Here is a 15,742-nt window from a genome sequence, read left to right as displayed (position 1 = left end):
TCTTACTTTGTTGGTGGTAAGCGATTTATGATTTTGTACAAGCTCAAAGAAGTGACAACCCTAAGAATTGATTGGGATATCTCAACGGTAACAGTTTTCACATCATTTAAGTAAAACTAAATACAGCAGGAGCCATTTCTTCTGAAAATACATGGGATTTTTATCTGTAATGTACAAAGAATGCTTGACAGTCGCAGTGGACAACAACATTCTGCATTACTTGTATCCAGCCTTGACTGAGAGGTGATTAATGTGACAATAATTTGACTGTATCAGATACATTTTTTTTCCCCACACTGGGCAACCCTGCCAGCCCCAAAATAGCATCTATAGGGAAAATACTAATTCAAGTGCACTGTCAACAGTATGAACAGTGTGTTGTCACAGAATTTCCCATGACCAGCACCCTCACCACGATTCAGCATCACATGGAATGAAATAAAGTGGCCAGATGCCAGTACTTTGGCGATGAGGACTCGAGGAGTTTGCCAATGTGGTTTTTATTAAACTGACATATCTCAAGTTCTAATGCTGTCACGAACACAATGAGCATTGCATTAAAGATAGAGGTATTCAGGTTTCCTCCCAATTATTCCTTCCCCCCCCTCGGTTTGAAAATATCTTAAATTATTACCAACCTTTGCTGATTTATGCCTGTGAGAAAATTTGGCCGGGTGCATGGATTTTTATTTTCGGTCTGACACGAGGCAAATTTGTGGAGTTGTTTCATGAGGTTAACACCTCATTAATGTCATTCTCAAGATTGGCTACCCTCTTTTCCTAAGGCAGGGGGTGAATGAACTGCTTGCCCATTATTAGAAGCAACACCAGTTTTGTTGATTCACAATCAAATGCTCATTTGGCACTTTCACATCTAACAAAAATCTGTTAAATTTTGCACTACATCAGGCACTTGAATGAGCTCACTATCGATAAGGGGCTGGCCAGTGAGGATTCCCCAAATCTGCTGGAGGAAGGTCAATTAATGGACTGCTGAGAGGCTCATTCTGTACTTTATATTCGCAAACATGCAAGAATCTTACAGCTATAACTAGATTCCTGTATCTTCTAATCACCATGATCTCTAATGGCTTTTCAATATTGCTTTTATGAAAGTATTCGGTGTGTTTACTTTTATGAAATATAGACTCTGTCAGTCATCTAGCAGATTTCAGGTGAATTTAAATTTAAATATAGAGCACAGTAACAGGCCATTTCAGCCCATGATGCCCAATTACACCCAATTAACCTCCAACCCTGCTATGTTTTGAATGATGAGTGGAAACCAATGCCCCTGGGGAAAACCCACGCAGCCATGAGTGCATGTACTAACTTCTTACAGACGGCAAGGGATTCAAACCCCGGTCCCGATCACTGGTGCTGTAATGGTGTTGAACTAATTGCTACGCCAAACTGTGCCACCACCCAATTCAAACATTTCATAATGGCAGCCATGCACAGAACCTTTGCTACTTCATTGCTCGTCCTCGATAGATGCTGTAACAATTCGGTGCCTCTTTACTTCAGTTAAGAATCTCCAAAATTAATCTACAGAATCTTTGCAGTGTTCGGATTCCCACAACGTTCTAGGATTTTGACCTAGAAAGCAGGTTTCCCTTTCACTGAAATTATGTTCCAAGTCCCCATGAACTTAACATTCACTTTGCACAACAAAGAGGAAATCTTTCTCCTGTGAGTTGATTCGTCACCTCTTATCACAATTCATACCCCAATCAAGTTATAATTAACTGTGCACTGTTAAGGAACTAAAACCAATTTACAGCAATGGAAAATGTGTAATATAACTGAGTTGTAAATGTGTCTCTTGATGCCGAGCTTGTCATTTAAAAAAATCTTATTCACACCTCTACTTCCTCAGAAATTTGTGGAAGTTTGGCATGACATCAGAAACCCTGGCAAATTTCTACAAATGTGTGGTGGAAAATGTGCTGGCCGGCTGCATGGTCTGATATGGGGACATCAATACTCCAGAGCGTAAAGCCCTGCAAAAGGGCACAACCCATGACATGGCAAGCAAAACTCTCCCCAGAACATCTCTAGGGAACGCTGCAGTTGAAGAGCAACAGCAATCATCAGGGATCCACATCACCCAGCACACACTGATCTCGCTGCTCTATCCTCAACAAACTTGATCAGAGACTCATTGAAGAATTTACTTTTGCCTTTTGATTTTTTTCCTCTGTATTGTAGTTTGTTTACATTTCTGTATTTGTTTACATGTGTACATTATGTAGTTTTGTATGCACTACCATTAAGTGGAATTCTGCCTTGCCTACAGGAAAAGAAACGCCGGGTTGTATGTGATGCATGTACTCAGATAATAAATCCAAAATTACTTACAAAAGGAGAACCGTTCAATGTCTCTTGCCACCCTTAGCTTCCATACATTTCCATCACTGCAAAAACACCATAACCACCACTGTGGCACCTTATCGTTACTCCCTCTGTTATTTGAGGGGATTCCCCTTGGTTCTCAACCCCTCAGACCAAGAAATGGAAGGACTCTGGACCAGTCATTCTCAACAGCCTTCCACCCACTCTGGGGCCACAGCACAATTAAATAAACGCCATGTTTTCTTTTCACCTCATGCAAAACAAATATTTTTTTTTACAGAAGAAACCAAAACTTGTTTGTTTCAAAGGGAAGGCCATAAACTTTGAGCAGAGTTCTTGGGGGTGGGGCGAAATTAGCAGAAAAAAGGTTGAGAATGGCTGCTCTAGAGTGTGGCCATTCCCCACAGCACCCTTGCTTTGGCTGTACCTAGCCTCAGTTCTTCCATCAGCACATACACCTGCAGCCTGGAATGTGACTGTTGGCAGCATTCCAGCACCGGCATCTCCGTGGGCTGAAAGACCATGCACAATATACAGGTGCACCAAAATTCTCACTTGCTGCAGCAAGATACATCAACTATAATTGTACAAATTACCACAATATGTTCAGATGGAAAAATAGATAGATATTAAAAGATAAATATTTACAGTTGTAGTTAGCGTAAGAAAAAAGGTGATGTTTCAGTAGAGCAGACATAAATACAAGACTTCCATTACTTATGAAAATATAAAGATATTTTATTACCTGATTTTTAAATTAAAAAAAAATTATTAATCATGATAAAACATATAATGAAAAAATACAGCTTAGGAAAAAACAGAATACAGCCATGATTTTTAAAAATAAATAATACCCCCTTCAACCCCCCCAACCTCAACCCACCCATCCCTCCCCACCCCCCTCAAAATTACCCCCAAAAAAGGAAAAGAAAGAGGACATAACATAAAACTTATCAATTAGTTGCCATGGTTGAGAACAACACCACTAATACGTGGAAAGGAGATTAATAATTCACCCTCATATAATCCAAAATACAGGCTCCGTTTAACAAAAAAAAAAGAATAATTATTACGGAAATTATGTCATCTTTTCTAATGGAATACAAGATCTCATTTCCAAATGCCATCTCTAAATACTCAAGTTAGCCCAATTTTCCCAAGTAATTGCCAAACATTTTCTAGCCTGAGTAAAAGCTAATCTCAAAAAAGCAATTATTACCTGATCTTCAAAGCAGTTTTTTCCATTGCATGGCGTATTTTTTGTGACAGCTGAGATACAGAAGTCAACATCAAACTGTCCAAAACAACCTAAAATATGAAAAATGTTACTGAGGGACAACATTCACCATGTTTTCTTCTGTTTACATTTCTCCAAACAATAGACATAATTTGAATAATTCAAATTGGGCTCTTTCAGTGAATAAAGATGTAAAAGAATATCCGGGTGGGGGGGCTTCATCAAAACATATTAGGATAACACCAAAACCACAACTGACTAGATCTCCTTTACTGATTAATAAAAATAACCAATATTTACCCACAGAACACCAAAAAGAAAAAAAATCAAGCTGCTTTGTGCACAAAATTAAATTTAACCATTATTTTTTATTTATTCCTTCTTTAGGATCCAGGCATCAAAAGTAAATCCAGCATTATTGAACATCGATAACTGCCTCTTGCAGAGGTGCTAACAACAAATCGGGAGGTTGCTAGGTAATTTTAGGGGGCATTTAAAGTAAAATACATTACTATGGATTATGCAGCAAATTTTCCCCTCTGAAAGGCACGAGTGAACTGGATAGTTTGTGTGACAATCCAATTGTTTTTGTGGTCATTATTGCTAAATTAGTAAATACCATTCTTCCTATGTTCCAGTATGTTAGCTAAATTTAAATTCCATACCAGTGGGATTTAAATTCTGGTCCCTGGACTTTACTGCAGGCTCCTATAATAGACAGGTAAGTTAATGAATGCCAACTCAGAGAAGGAACTATTAAGAGGGTGACAGAAAGCCTTAAAAAGATAATAGAAATAAACTTGGGAAGGAATCCCAGAGTGGGGCACCTAGATGTCTGAAGACACAATTATCTGTGGTTGAACAAAGCTGGGGTCATGGTTATCGAGGAGTTAGGAAGAACTGTTCATTGTTAGGTCTGCTTTGTTCATGAATGAGTGAGACAAACACCAGGCTGAGTCGAAATCAGGGTTCTTTGTTCTTTATTACCGGATTGTAACACTTGCGACTAACAAAGTTAGTCGGAGAATGCATTCTGCCGTTATCAGCAAAATGGTGATTTTTTATACCCTTGGATACATGCTTAGAACATCATCATATCATTACTTGTCCAATGACTAAAACTGTTGCTATCCTTTCCCTGCTAGCTTCCTGCCTCTCAATCCATCAATGTCTCTCTTATCTTGTAAGTACAAGGATGCATTTACATCTTGTTACAGCCCTGTACATTCCCATCTCATGATGTTTTACCTAACAGGAGTACAAGGACACCTCCCCTTCTTGTTACTGCCCTGTACAGGGTAACTCCCTACACATTCCCATCTCATGATGTTTTACCTTACATCATTCAGAGTAATTTCCAAGGTTCTGATTTAGAAGAGGACAGAAAGAAATAGAGGGGTGAAAGTCCTTAAATACTGGGTCAAGAATAAAAAATATTAAGAATTGTTAGAAAAACTAGGATCCAATTAACCAATATTTAATGACTGTGCAAGTTTGGATACAGTTATTGGAGTTATGGAAGAATTTGTGGATTTCAAAAACATTTAGATTGGAAAAAGGGTTCAATTAGGAGATGATAAAGGGGAAAAAAAGATGGTTGTTGGGAAGTACACATTACAATTATGGTAACTTCAGTTTTTTTAAAAAACCTCAAGGTCCAGGAAGAAGAGTTAAGGGTAATGAAAATCTGAAGGCCAACCACCTCCCCCCTCTGCCATGCCCCTCCCCCAGATCAAAAGGCAAAAGATGATTTGTTATCAGTGTAATCAAGGGACATTGAGAAAAGGCAGCTGACTGAAGTGGATAAAACATCCTGCGTTGTACTGAATAGAACAGTGTGTTCAAAGCACTGTTTGGCCTAATCTGTAGCTATCAGTTAAGAATTATTTTCCCTAATTAATTCTTACTTCATCTCTATTCCACGCTTTCCTTTTTGTTGCAGCTTGATCAACAGCTTCTAAGATTCGAGATCTGGTTTCACTCAGTCGACCGTTTCCAGCCGCTGGTTTTATGCATGGCACTGGAGGAGTTTTTCTGAAGTTCAAGCTTTCATCAAAAACACGATCAACCAACTGATCAGGGGAAAAAAAAATGGTTTCTGCATCTCCAAGGTAATAATGGTGCATGCACTGCATTTCACCAGTTAACAGAACAGAATACATTAGAAACTTCCAAAACAGATATTTCTAGCTTAAAGATGACATGCATTTATACTCTGGGTTGACATTTTGCAATTGAAAAGTCTGAAGGATTCCAAATCTACAGTATTTTACCACCACCACCACCACCCCCCCTCCCCCACCCCCACAACCCCCATTCTTTCAAGACTGTCAGAAATACAAACTTTTTTAAACAATGTTTACCCATTTTGGCTTTTTAATCAAAGGAGCGTCAGAATCAATTTTCTGACCCATCAAACTTTTCAATCGTCCAACCTAAACAGTGAAACCAGCACGATGATTCAATGAAGGTCTCCTCTGACTCCGACAACATTTTGCCCTTACCAAAATTTTTTTTAAAAACTTCAAATTGTTCATCAAGTGCAGATGGCGATAATCCCCTCATCTCCTCATGGAGAAAGTGCACTTAGGCTAGATCTTCAATGGAAAGATTTTTTTTTGGCCAACTGACTACATACAGGCTTCACTAATTTTAGGTAGCACATTGCAAAATATATTGAGTATTTATTATTATTATAATACATGGTTCTATGAGTAAATTGTGGTGCTTTATGATAGATTTCCAGTAAATACTGCTTTAACTAGACCATTTTCAAAATAAACTCTCGTTTTTACTTCTGTGCAAAATAGTCAAAGTCCTAATAGCTGACAATACAGTCATTTTAATCATACCCATCTTTTCTACCAATGTTTTCAGTTTATAATCATGTCACTAATAGCTTGTGAATGCAACATGTCACTTGTTAGTCACAATATCTGTATAGGTAAAGTTCACAGATAACTGATTATCAAGTGGCTGATTTACTGGTTTGCTTGTTTAATGTTGGAGGGGAAACAAAAACCTGTTCTTACTTTATTAACCAACTTATGATGGGCCCAGAGGACCTCAAACCCAGCAGCAATAGAAATTCACCAATAATCCATTACTCCATAGAATGTTCAATTAACACCGACTTGTGAAGTCCTTCAGCAAAGCAGTTTCCATTGTCTTTACAAAAGCACTGGGAGCCTGGACTGTCTGGCTTGAGCAGAGCTCTGGCATTTTAAATGAGATCTGTGTTGTGAAGTGTTTGTGACCTACTTAAAAAACCCCCACAATTTATCACCTTTAAAACATATCTATATACATAATATAAAATATAACAATCTGTCCCAACCTGGTATCTCCAGGGCCAGGAGGAATTTCTGTCCTTTGACGATTCTCTCTCTAGGCTGTATTGTCTAGCATGCGTGAGAGTGATGATCGGAGACTTTTGTCAGAGCAAGCACTTGCACCTGGCTCTGCAAATCATCCTGAGTCTTTGAATTCATGTGGACAAAGCCTCTTTGATGACCTGTCAAGTTAACTTCTTCAGTCTGCCATTCAGCTTAATAAGCAATGCAAGAAGGAGACAGCATTGCTGTCCCTCGAACTGCTCTCTGCAAAGTTATGGCAGCATCAAATACTTCCATGAAAACTGCTGTGATTGATCAGAGGAGGTCAAAAGTTACGCTGGAAAAGCACGGTAGAGAAGCTATATGCTGTCAGTAGCTCATGATCCAGTTTATATCGAGGCCCATGAAGATTGCAGAGTGATAGCAGGGCTTCGAAGCAGAGCTGGAGGAGTTCATCTGTCCAGGATTGACAAGTTGTAGGGTCCAAATGCATCTGAAGACTGGCCAGATTTAATTGGTACAGAGATAAAGATAGCCACCTAGTGATAGCCCACAGTCACAAAGGCTATCTGTTGCTTCCTTAGTATTATCTATAGGGGTTTACAAGGTGGATTCTAACATAAACTCATGTTTATCTACAGATTTGGCAGATTTTCTACCTGTGTACAAGCGAATTAATAGGTAGAATTTTAAAAAAACTGCATGGTTAGGCAAACCACTTTGGAGATGGATGGATGGCCCACCGTGTAACTGATGCTGGTCAATTTGTAAGCAATCATGGCTGCTAAGGTAGAAAATGATGTCAGCGCTTACAGGCAATGGCTGTCTTCCTTACCCATAATCCCCCTCGCCACTGATATGCCAGTTATTCCAGTAGTGTGGAGGATTATGGGTAAGGACGGACAATGCTCCCGCCCCAACTCCACTCCCCATCGGCTCAACAGTGTTCCTCCCCTGGCTGTGACACCATGCTTCGACTCTGCACTCGACCCGGCCCCAACAGTAGCACCCCCTCACCCCGCCCCAATCACTTACCTTTTGGAGGCAAACACAGGGAACAGGGGCCTTCAGCGACGCAGTGAGCGCATGACGCGTCACTCACTACGTCATCGAAGGGGCAGGAACACCATTAAGTTGCACGGTTGCTATTTGACCGGGCAATTTAGGGTCCAGTGTGTAGGGGCTGTATGGGCCTGCTACATGGGTAGGATACACGGGTCCCAAGCAGCCTCAGTTTGTAAATGTCTTATGATTATGGTCCCTTTCAGCACCCAAGATAATCAAAAGTCAACTAAAACATCTTTGTGGAATTAAATCTCAATTGTACAGATGCTGTACAGATAAAATGATAATCGAGTATGAATATACCAGGACTCCTGCTCCTGCATTGGTTTCTAGAATTGTATTTTCAAAAACCAAGCTGAAGCACACAATTTTATATTACTATATCAGGCAATTTAAAAAATTTTTTGTTGTAATGTATGCAAATGCAAATTTCAAAATAGTTTTGCTTTTTGAATTCCTCCACAAACACAAAAAACCTATCATTCTGCACCACAAATGTTAAGTCAAAGGCAAGTACTCCAAATAATTGCCATCAGGCGTGGAAATGAGCAGCAAGGAGATTAAAATTTAAACAGTCAAATTTTGCATGCAACTAGAAATATTATTTATAATTCGATCTTAAAGCATGTAGCATCTGACTGGTCAATAACAATCTGTAATTTCTGTTGTTTTGAAAAAAAATTCAAAATGAAAATGTGGTATGTTTCAGTATTATAAATTTATGAATTTAAAAGACAAATACTCCACAAATGACCACATGATGACATCCTATCAGGAGGCAAACTACTTATGAATGGCAAGATAAATAGCCAAGCTAGTAAATGAAGGAAATGACAAAACAGATGAATATAATGCTCAAATGTTAATGCAAAATACGATAAACACTTTTATTTTGTCATTAATTTTCTTGCATCAGTTCAGCAACTACTGCAATTTATGTTTAAAATTTTAGTGTCAAACAGCCGTTACTCTATCAAATAATGCCATTGCACATCATTAAAAGTTTGTCAAATAATTGAACTAAATAGTGTTTATGGTATGCAGGATAAAAAAGCTAGAACAAAAAAGGAAATAAAAAAGCAAGAACCTTAGGCATTCCTTCATGAAGGTCTCCTACCTCTTCCCTTGTGTCAATGGTTGAGCCAGGGGTGGTGGCAGCAGTGCTTACTGTGGTACTAGGGGCTGTGCCCGATGAACTCACAGAATCTATCTCACCTGCCACATCATGGATTTCACGTGCAAGGATGGCCAGATCCTTGGCCAGATCTTGACTGATCCTGATCACAAGAAAAGAAAATGCACACCAAATCCTGAAGTATTAAGCATTACAAATCATCATCGATAAACAAAGCATTTTCTTAAATAATATATCAGCTCAAATATGAAGCACTTCTCAGTTAATAATACAGGAACCTTGGTTGTCTCCCTTTCTCAAAAAAAATGTATATTTAAACCTGAATGAGAAGGAAAATCTTTCCTCCAGATCAGGGACAATCACTATCTCATTACTTGTTAAAATGCTTGAGAGCTCACAGAAGATTCACTACCTTTCTAAGAAATTTAAGGTCCACTTACAATTAATAACTTCTCGGGTTAAGACAAATTCGATAATGGTGAAAACATACACTCGAATCTACGTTTCTTTGACCCAAGCTGCTTTCACCTAAAATTTGTACTTTTTTTAAAAAAAAGAGATGATTGTAACACTAATGTCCATTTTTCAAATAAGCACATAATGACAAAAAAAACAGTTTTACAAATTTCCTGAACAGGCGTATCAATGAGAACACAGGTGGGCCAAGCTGCCACCATCTTTTTCTGGGATATACTGAACACTCTGTTTCATCTTCTCCAATTTCCATTAACCCCCTCTGCAGTTTCTCTTTCCCCCATCCTTCTCTCCCTCCCCCCACCTTCTTTCTATTCAGAGGCTATCTTTCTTAGACCTGTGCCCTCTCCTCTTATCACTTAGCTTCTATCTCTTCTACCCTCCCACTTGCATCCACTAATTACCTCTTACCTGGTACCTCCCCTTCCTTCTCTCCCACCACCATTTTATTCAGGTATCTACTTGATTTTTGGTAGTCCTGAAGAAACCTGAAACATTGACGGCTTTTTCCTTTATACAGGCGCTGCATGACCTGCTAAGTTTCTCCAGCAGTGTTATGTACTGCACCACACCCCAGCAGCTGTGGATTTTCTTGTTCAACACAAAGGTGCTGGAGAAATTCAGCAAGTCACGCAGCATCCATAGGAGTTAAAGGACCAATATTTGCCCAGTTCGACCACAGGATCTGCTGACTTTCTTGTTTACAACTTTCCCCCTCCCCCATCCATTTCCTGCACATTTACTCTCATTCCCTAGGCAAGGCAGAGATAGAGTTACCCTAGATGAATCTTCATCTTCATTCCATTAGACTCTGCATTGAAAGGATCTGCCTTTGCAAATTCTGGTCCTGTAAATGACTTGCTATCACCAGACACATCTTCCCTCCCTATTCCTCATGTTATTTGCTATTTCACTCTTCCATCTCCACCATTCATTTGCCTTCTTGGGCATATTCTGCCAGAGATGAAATGTCTGCCCTTTTACCTCTTCCCATCCCAGTGTTCAAGACTTAAAACAGTTCTGCCTGATGAAGTAATTATTCACTTGCAATTATTCACTCTTGTTCATTTTAAAAGATGATCGTGATGTGGCCCTCACAGTATTGTCAAGTTCAGTTTCAAAAATTTGGAAAAATCAGAAAAGAAACCCACTATTAGTGAAGAGCTTGTGAAGCTTGCATTGTAAGAAGATCCAATGACCTTTCAGAAAGCAAACTGACCATCTGCATCTCGACAAGTCTTAATATTATTCCTGTTCCAAACAAGTAAATTATACTTTTGCATCCAAACTAGGAGACTTACTTTGACGCTTCTGAACGATCAGGAACAATAAATTGCTAGACATTAAAATAAAAATCAACAGGCTAAATATCATAATGAATGATAAATAATATTAGTGAGATAGACCTCGAATTTACTGGTGCATTGAGAAACAACACTTTGCCCAAAAGGAATAAAAGTCTAAACTAGTTTACTTGTGAGTGTTGCTGAAGTCAAAATGTCATGACACAAATCAACTTTCTTACTTTGGAAAGGCATTGGAGGTGCCATACAAAAGAGAAAATATATCCACATATGATATTCTAAATACTTGCATTTTAATAGATGAAAGTGCTGTGTTGTTACAAAAATAAAGTTACAGCTGAGGTAAACATGTTTTCATCATTCAACTAATACATCAACTTCATTTCCCTTCCCGCAGATACTGCCTAACCTGTTGAGGGTTTCCAGCATTTTATTTTTATTCCAGATTTCCAACATAGTAGGATTTTCCTTTTATTTGGTGCATTATGATCATGGGGCCTAGAAAAAAACCAACTGATGTAAAAATAAATGGATTAAGGAACAATGAAAAGGATTTAATTGGAACACATTAACCATTCATTGTCCAAATTAAACAATCTAACAGCAATAGTCTAAGGTTTTATGGAAAACTCTGGCAGCTAAATAGTCCTACAAAATATTTTTTGTTGCAAAACCAATACTATAGCTATATTGAAAATTGTATATATTTCTTGCCAGAATTTTCTTAATGATTTCCAAATTAAATTAGGATCTTCTATGAAATGGACTTCAAATTTACAGAATGTAGAATCTTAAAGCTTTATCAGTAGGTTTGATCACATTGTTACAAATTTGTGACAGATTATTCGAGTGTCCAGTTGGTTCAGCGGGTAACTTCTGAGCAGGCACACATACACCAACAAGAAGTCTCCAAACTTAATCAATAATCTGTACTTGGATAACTTCTCCTGTGGTTGTGGACTTACTTTAAATAGCATCAGTTAAAAGGAAGCACTGGCCAAGAGATGGTCTACTCTGATCACCTCATTAACTCACTGCAGGAAGTGTTCAAGTCAACATGCTTATTAGCTAGATGAGATTATCCACTGAACCACATCTACAAGTTACAAATGATGTAAAGTAAGGGGTGGGGAAAAATAAAAGAATTTAGCATAATTGATTAATATTCCAAGAATGAATAAAAATAGCAGTCCAGATTAGAAGATTCCCATTTATGTTTACATCAAGTGGTTTTAAACAAAATTAAAACACAGAACACCTACTTTGATATTGAAAGGTACCTGGCAATTTCCTCACTGTGAGCAGTCCAGTCTCTTATGTATTCATCCTGCTCCTTCATCTTGTTTTTCAGGAGTATGTTAGTTGATGGTGTTACATTAGTATTTTGCAGTTTGGTGCTCCTCAATACAGTATTGGCTCGTAAGCGAGTATGTTTAGGTGAACTACGATTTGACCCAAATTCATCTTCAGAGGTTGAAGCATAATCTGTAGGAAAGCACCTCCATCTTGGGCCTTGCAACATAACTACACAAATAAGGAACAAGGACAGTTTGAATATGCTAGTGGGCAAAAGAAAACAAAAAATCAGTTATAAATATTTTTCTATCCAGAATAGTTGTGAAATCTCAAGATTTCAAAATATTCTCAATACAGCATTCAATATAAAAGCAAACTATTTATTTATCATACACAAGGGAGTAAAAATGCATATTAAGCTACAAATAAAATCACCACATTTAAAAATCACACTCTCCTATTTAAAGATGCTGATTTATTTTGTAAAAAATAAAGAAGCTGACAGCTAATCTACTTTGAGATTATTATATATTGATTGCTTTTTCCATAATTCATACAAGAAGCACTGAAGAGTTTACCTGAAGGAGAACCTTGTCCCATTGCAGACAATTTACTTTTAGAAGAATCAGGCATTCTTGAAATGCTGTTGGCACGAAGTCTGGGAGACACTTTGATATCCATCACTGAGGTGCCACGCAGGTTACCCCGAATGGAGAAGTCGCCACCTCGACCAACATTATTCCTAGTTATCGTTGCTTCAGAGTCACTGCGAGCTGATATGGAACCCAGTCGGTTGCGACGTGGTTGAGCAAGAAGATCTAATCTAGAAGGTGTTTTTCTACCTGTGGGTGGCTTTGATGTAGTTGAACTGGTTGTAGATACTTCAGATACCACAGAAACTTTATCTACATCAGCTAGTTCATTATCTGATACATCTCCAAGGCGTGCCCTACGCAAAATAGATGCCCTGGTTGGCCGAGGCTTGGGTAGGGTGGTTGATTTACTAGCCAACCCAACTGTAGTGGTTTTTGTTTTGGATAACTTATTGCCCTCCAGTTTAGAATGCAACAGTTCATCTGTGGATGTAAATGATGTTCGCCCTTGTGATCGACTGGAATAAGTCTCCTGATCTGAAGAGAGAAAATCAGAGATGGTTGACTGAGGTAAGCTTGAGGTTTGGTCATCATCAGTCAAGTCAAAAGAGGCCTGTCTTGCTCTTCCAGTGGTTTGTATTGATCTGCGCAGGTCTGTTCTAACATTAGGATCAGAAACACGACTTTTTGTTTTCCTGTCTGCAAGTTTTTCACGAGCACTGGTTGCAACACCCCTAGCCTGATCCTTTGAAGATTTTGTGAAGCTTTTTTCCTTGTGAAGATTACTCAGAGTTCTCCGTTTTTGAAGAGATTTCTTTTCTGCATCGCCACTAACTAAGCTAATGGTGCTGGCAGTGTCAACATCTGATTCAGGGGATATGGAATCATCCCGGTGGTAGCTTGGAGTATCTGCTTCACCATCCAGCTTGTTCTCATCCTTTAGCTTTGCCTCAAGGAAAGCCATTACTGCCTCTGTATCCTTCAACAATGCAGTCGTGCCAGCGGTGGAATCTGCCCCAATAGAATTACTTCTCTCTCTATTGCGTGGAGTTTTACGCGCATCACTGGGCGGACCAGACTGCTTACTAATACGAGGTATGAGCTCTAAAGGCACGTTACCACTTGGCTTTTCTATGGTGAAACTTCCTTGCCTAACCAAAGGTCTGTGGGGTTCTTTTTTTTCAGTGTCTGAACCTTTAGAGCCTCTGACAGGATCTTCTAACCTCTTGTGTTTATCTTCACTGAGAATTTCTGCTTTGTCGGAAGAGTTTGTTGTCATGGCTTGTTTAGCTTCCCGCACATGAGTTTTTTGAATACCCACTTGCCTTGGTGATGCTTCTCTGCTTTTATCAGTCTGGCTGAGTGAAGACTTACTGGCAGTCATCATTTTAGAAGAGCCCCGGTGGTATGAGCTTTCTTTGTGGCCATGCTGTTGATTTTTAGGTGAAGATTGCCTTGTTGCTGATATTCCCCTGACAGCATCTGCTTTCGCTTTAACAGGCTGTGGGGAGTTACTGGAATGCAACACTGCAGCATCCTTCATGTTACCAGTTTCACTGCGAGGAGCTCCAGCACTGCTGGTCTTAATACAGATGCCATCTGCTGGCCAGGTTGTGTTAGGGTACTCCTTTTGCTTGTCTTTTTGGTGAGGTGGTGTTGTAGTTTCTTTCTCAGGGAGTTCAGTGTCTTGTTTTTCATCTATTTCTCGTCTGGGCTTTGCAAGGCTTAAACCGAGAGGATCTTTCGGCCTTTGACCTTCCACCATTTTTTCCTCCACTGGAAGTTGTGGGAGTGTTCTTCTCTTTCTCTCACCCCCACTGGCTGAAGCAATTTCTGATGCACTCTTTTCTGAAATACCAGGTTCACTTATATCTGCATCCAAGACAAAATAATGTTCCATTGAAGTGATATATTTACTTTGAAAGAACACCTTCAATACATCTTCCCTTCCTGCCCCAGGGAAATGACATCTTTCAGCGACATTGGACAGTAAGCAAACTAGAATGGGTCCAAACAGATGCACAGATAATGCAGTTTGCACAAAAGTCAGTAGATGCAGTGATTGTAGTAAAAACTCAAATGGTGGAGAAATTCAGCAAGCTCACACCATTGGAGGTAAAGATATATAACCAATATTTTGGGCCCTTTGTCAAAGTATGAAAGCACACAGGTGCCCGAATTAAAAGGCTGGGGAGAAGAGAAGAAAGAGCAGGGGAGGAGCACAGACAAAAGTCTTATCGACTTCATCCAGTGCTCCTGTTTGGTCTCCTCTACATCAGAGAAACTGGATGCAGACTGGGAGATTACTCTGTTGAGCATCTCGTCTCAATCCACAATAGCAAGGATCTCCCAGTGGCCACCCATTTCTATTTCCTACCCCATTTCCTTGCCAACATGTCTGTTCATGGTCTCATGCACTGCCATACTAACACCTCCTGAAAATTGGAGGAACAATATCTCGTATTCTCTCTGGGCACCCTCTAACTAGATGGCTTTAACGAAGACTTCTCTGGTTTCTGTTAATCCCAACCACTCCAACCCCCCCACCCAACTTCCTTGCCATCGTTCAATCTGTCTCTTTGCCCCCAGCTCTGCTTTTACAGAGCCAAACCCCCCCCAGAAAAAAATAAATTCTCAGTTTTCCTCTCTGATCTTCCTATCCGTATTCAATTAACACATTTTGTTTATTGGTTTGTACTCCCCGCCCATTCTTCCCAGCCTTTTAATGCAGTTGATTTGTGAACGCAAAATGATTGAGCAGGCCGAGAAAAAATGAACAGTGATCTTCTTGAAACAAAAAATTCTGAGGGTGGTGCACTTTAGAAGATGCTTCTCCTAGTCAGGGTATCTAGAACTAGAGGGTCCCGGGAAAGATTAAATAGGGCTAGGACTTTATTCCCTGGAGCATAGAAGATTGAGGGGTGATTTGATAGAGGTATTTAAAATTA

General features: G+C 39.3%; 1 protein-coding gene across 16 annotated transcripts in view; it reads right to left on the bottom strand.

Annotated features, from left to right (window-relative positions):
* The window catches only part of cep170aa (centrosomal protein 170Aa), a 131,952-nt gene that overhangs the window by 40,281 nt on the left and 75,929 nt on the right, over positions 1–15,742 (bottom strand). For 9 of the 16 annotated variants that reach the window (XM_069930915.1, XM_069930913.1, XM_069930914.1 and 6 more), the window contains 5 exons: positions 12,780–14,666; positions 12,168–12,429; positions 9,080–9,269; positions 5,500–5,664; positions 3,575–3,663 (listed from right to left, as the gene is read on the bottom strand). In XM_069930915.1, coding sequence (XP_069787016.1) covers positions 3,575–3,663; positions 5,500–5,664; positions 9,080–9,269; positions 12,168–12,429; positions 12,780–14,666 — 2,593 coding nt within the window. Of the gene's footprint in view, positions 1–3,574; positions 3,664–5,499; positions 5,665–9,079; positions 9,270–11,314; positions 11,419–12,167; positions 12,430–12,779; positions 14,667–15,742 lie in introns of those variants that run through there. The other 7 variants (XM_069930908.1, XM_069930922.1, XM_069930912.1 and 4 more) reach the window with 5 other exon arrangements.

This window comes from Narcine bancroftii, chromosome 4 (assembly GCF_036971445.1).
Source record: "Narcine bancroftii isolate sNarBan1 chromosome 4, sNarBan1.hap1, whole genome shotgun sequence".
NCBI lineage: Eukaryota > Metazoa > Chordata > Chondrichthyes > Torpediniformes > Narcinidae > Narcine > Narcine bancroftii.
This window is presented reverse-complemented; position numbering and strand designations above follow the sequence as displayed.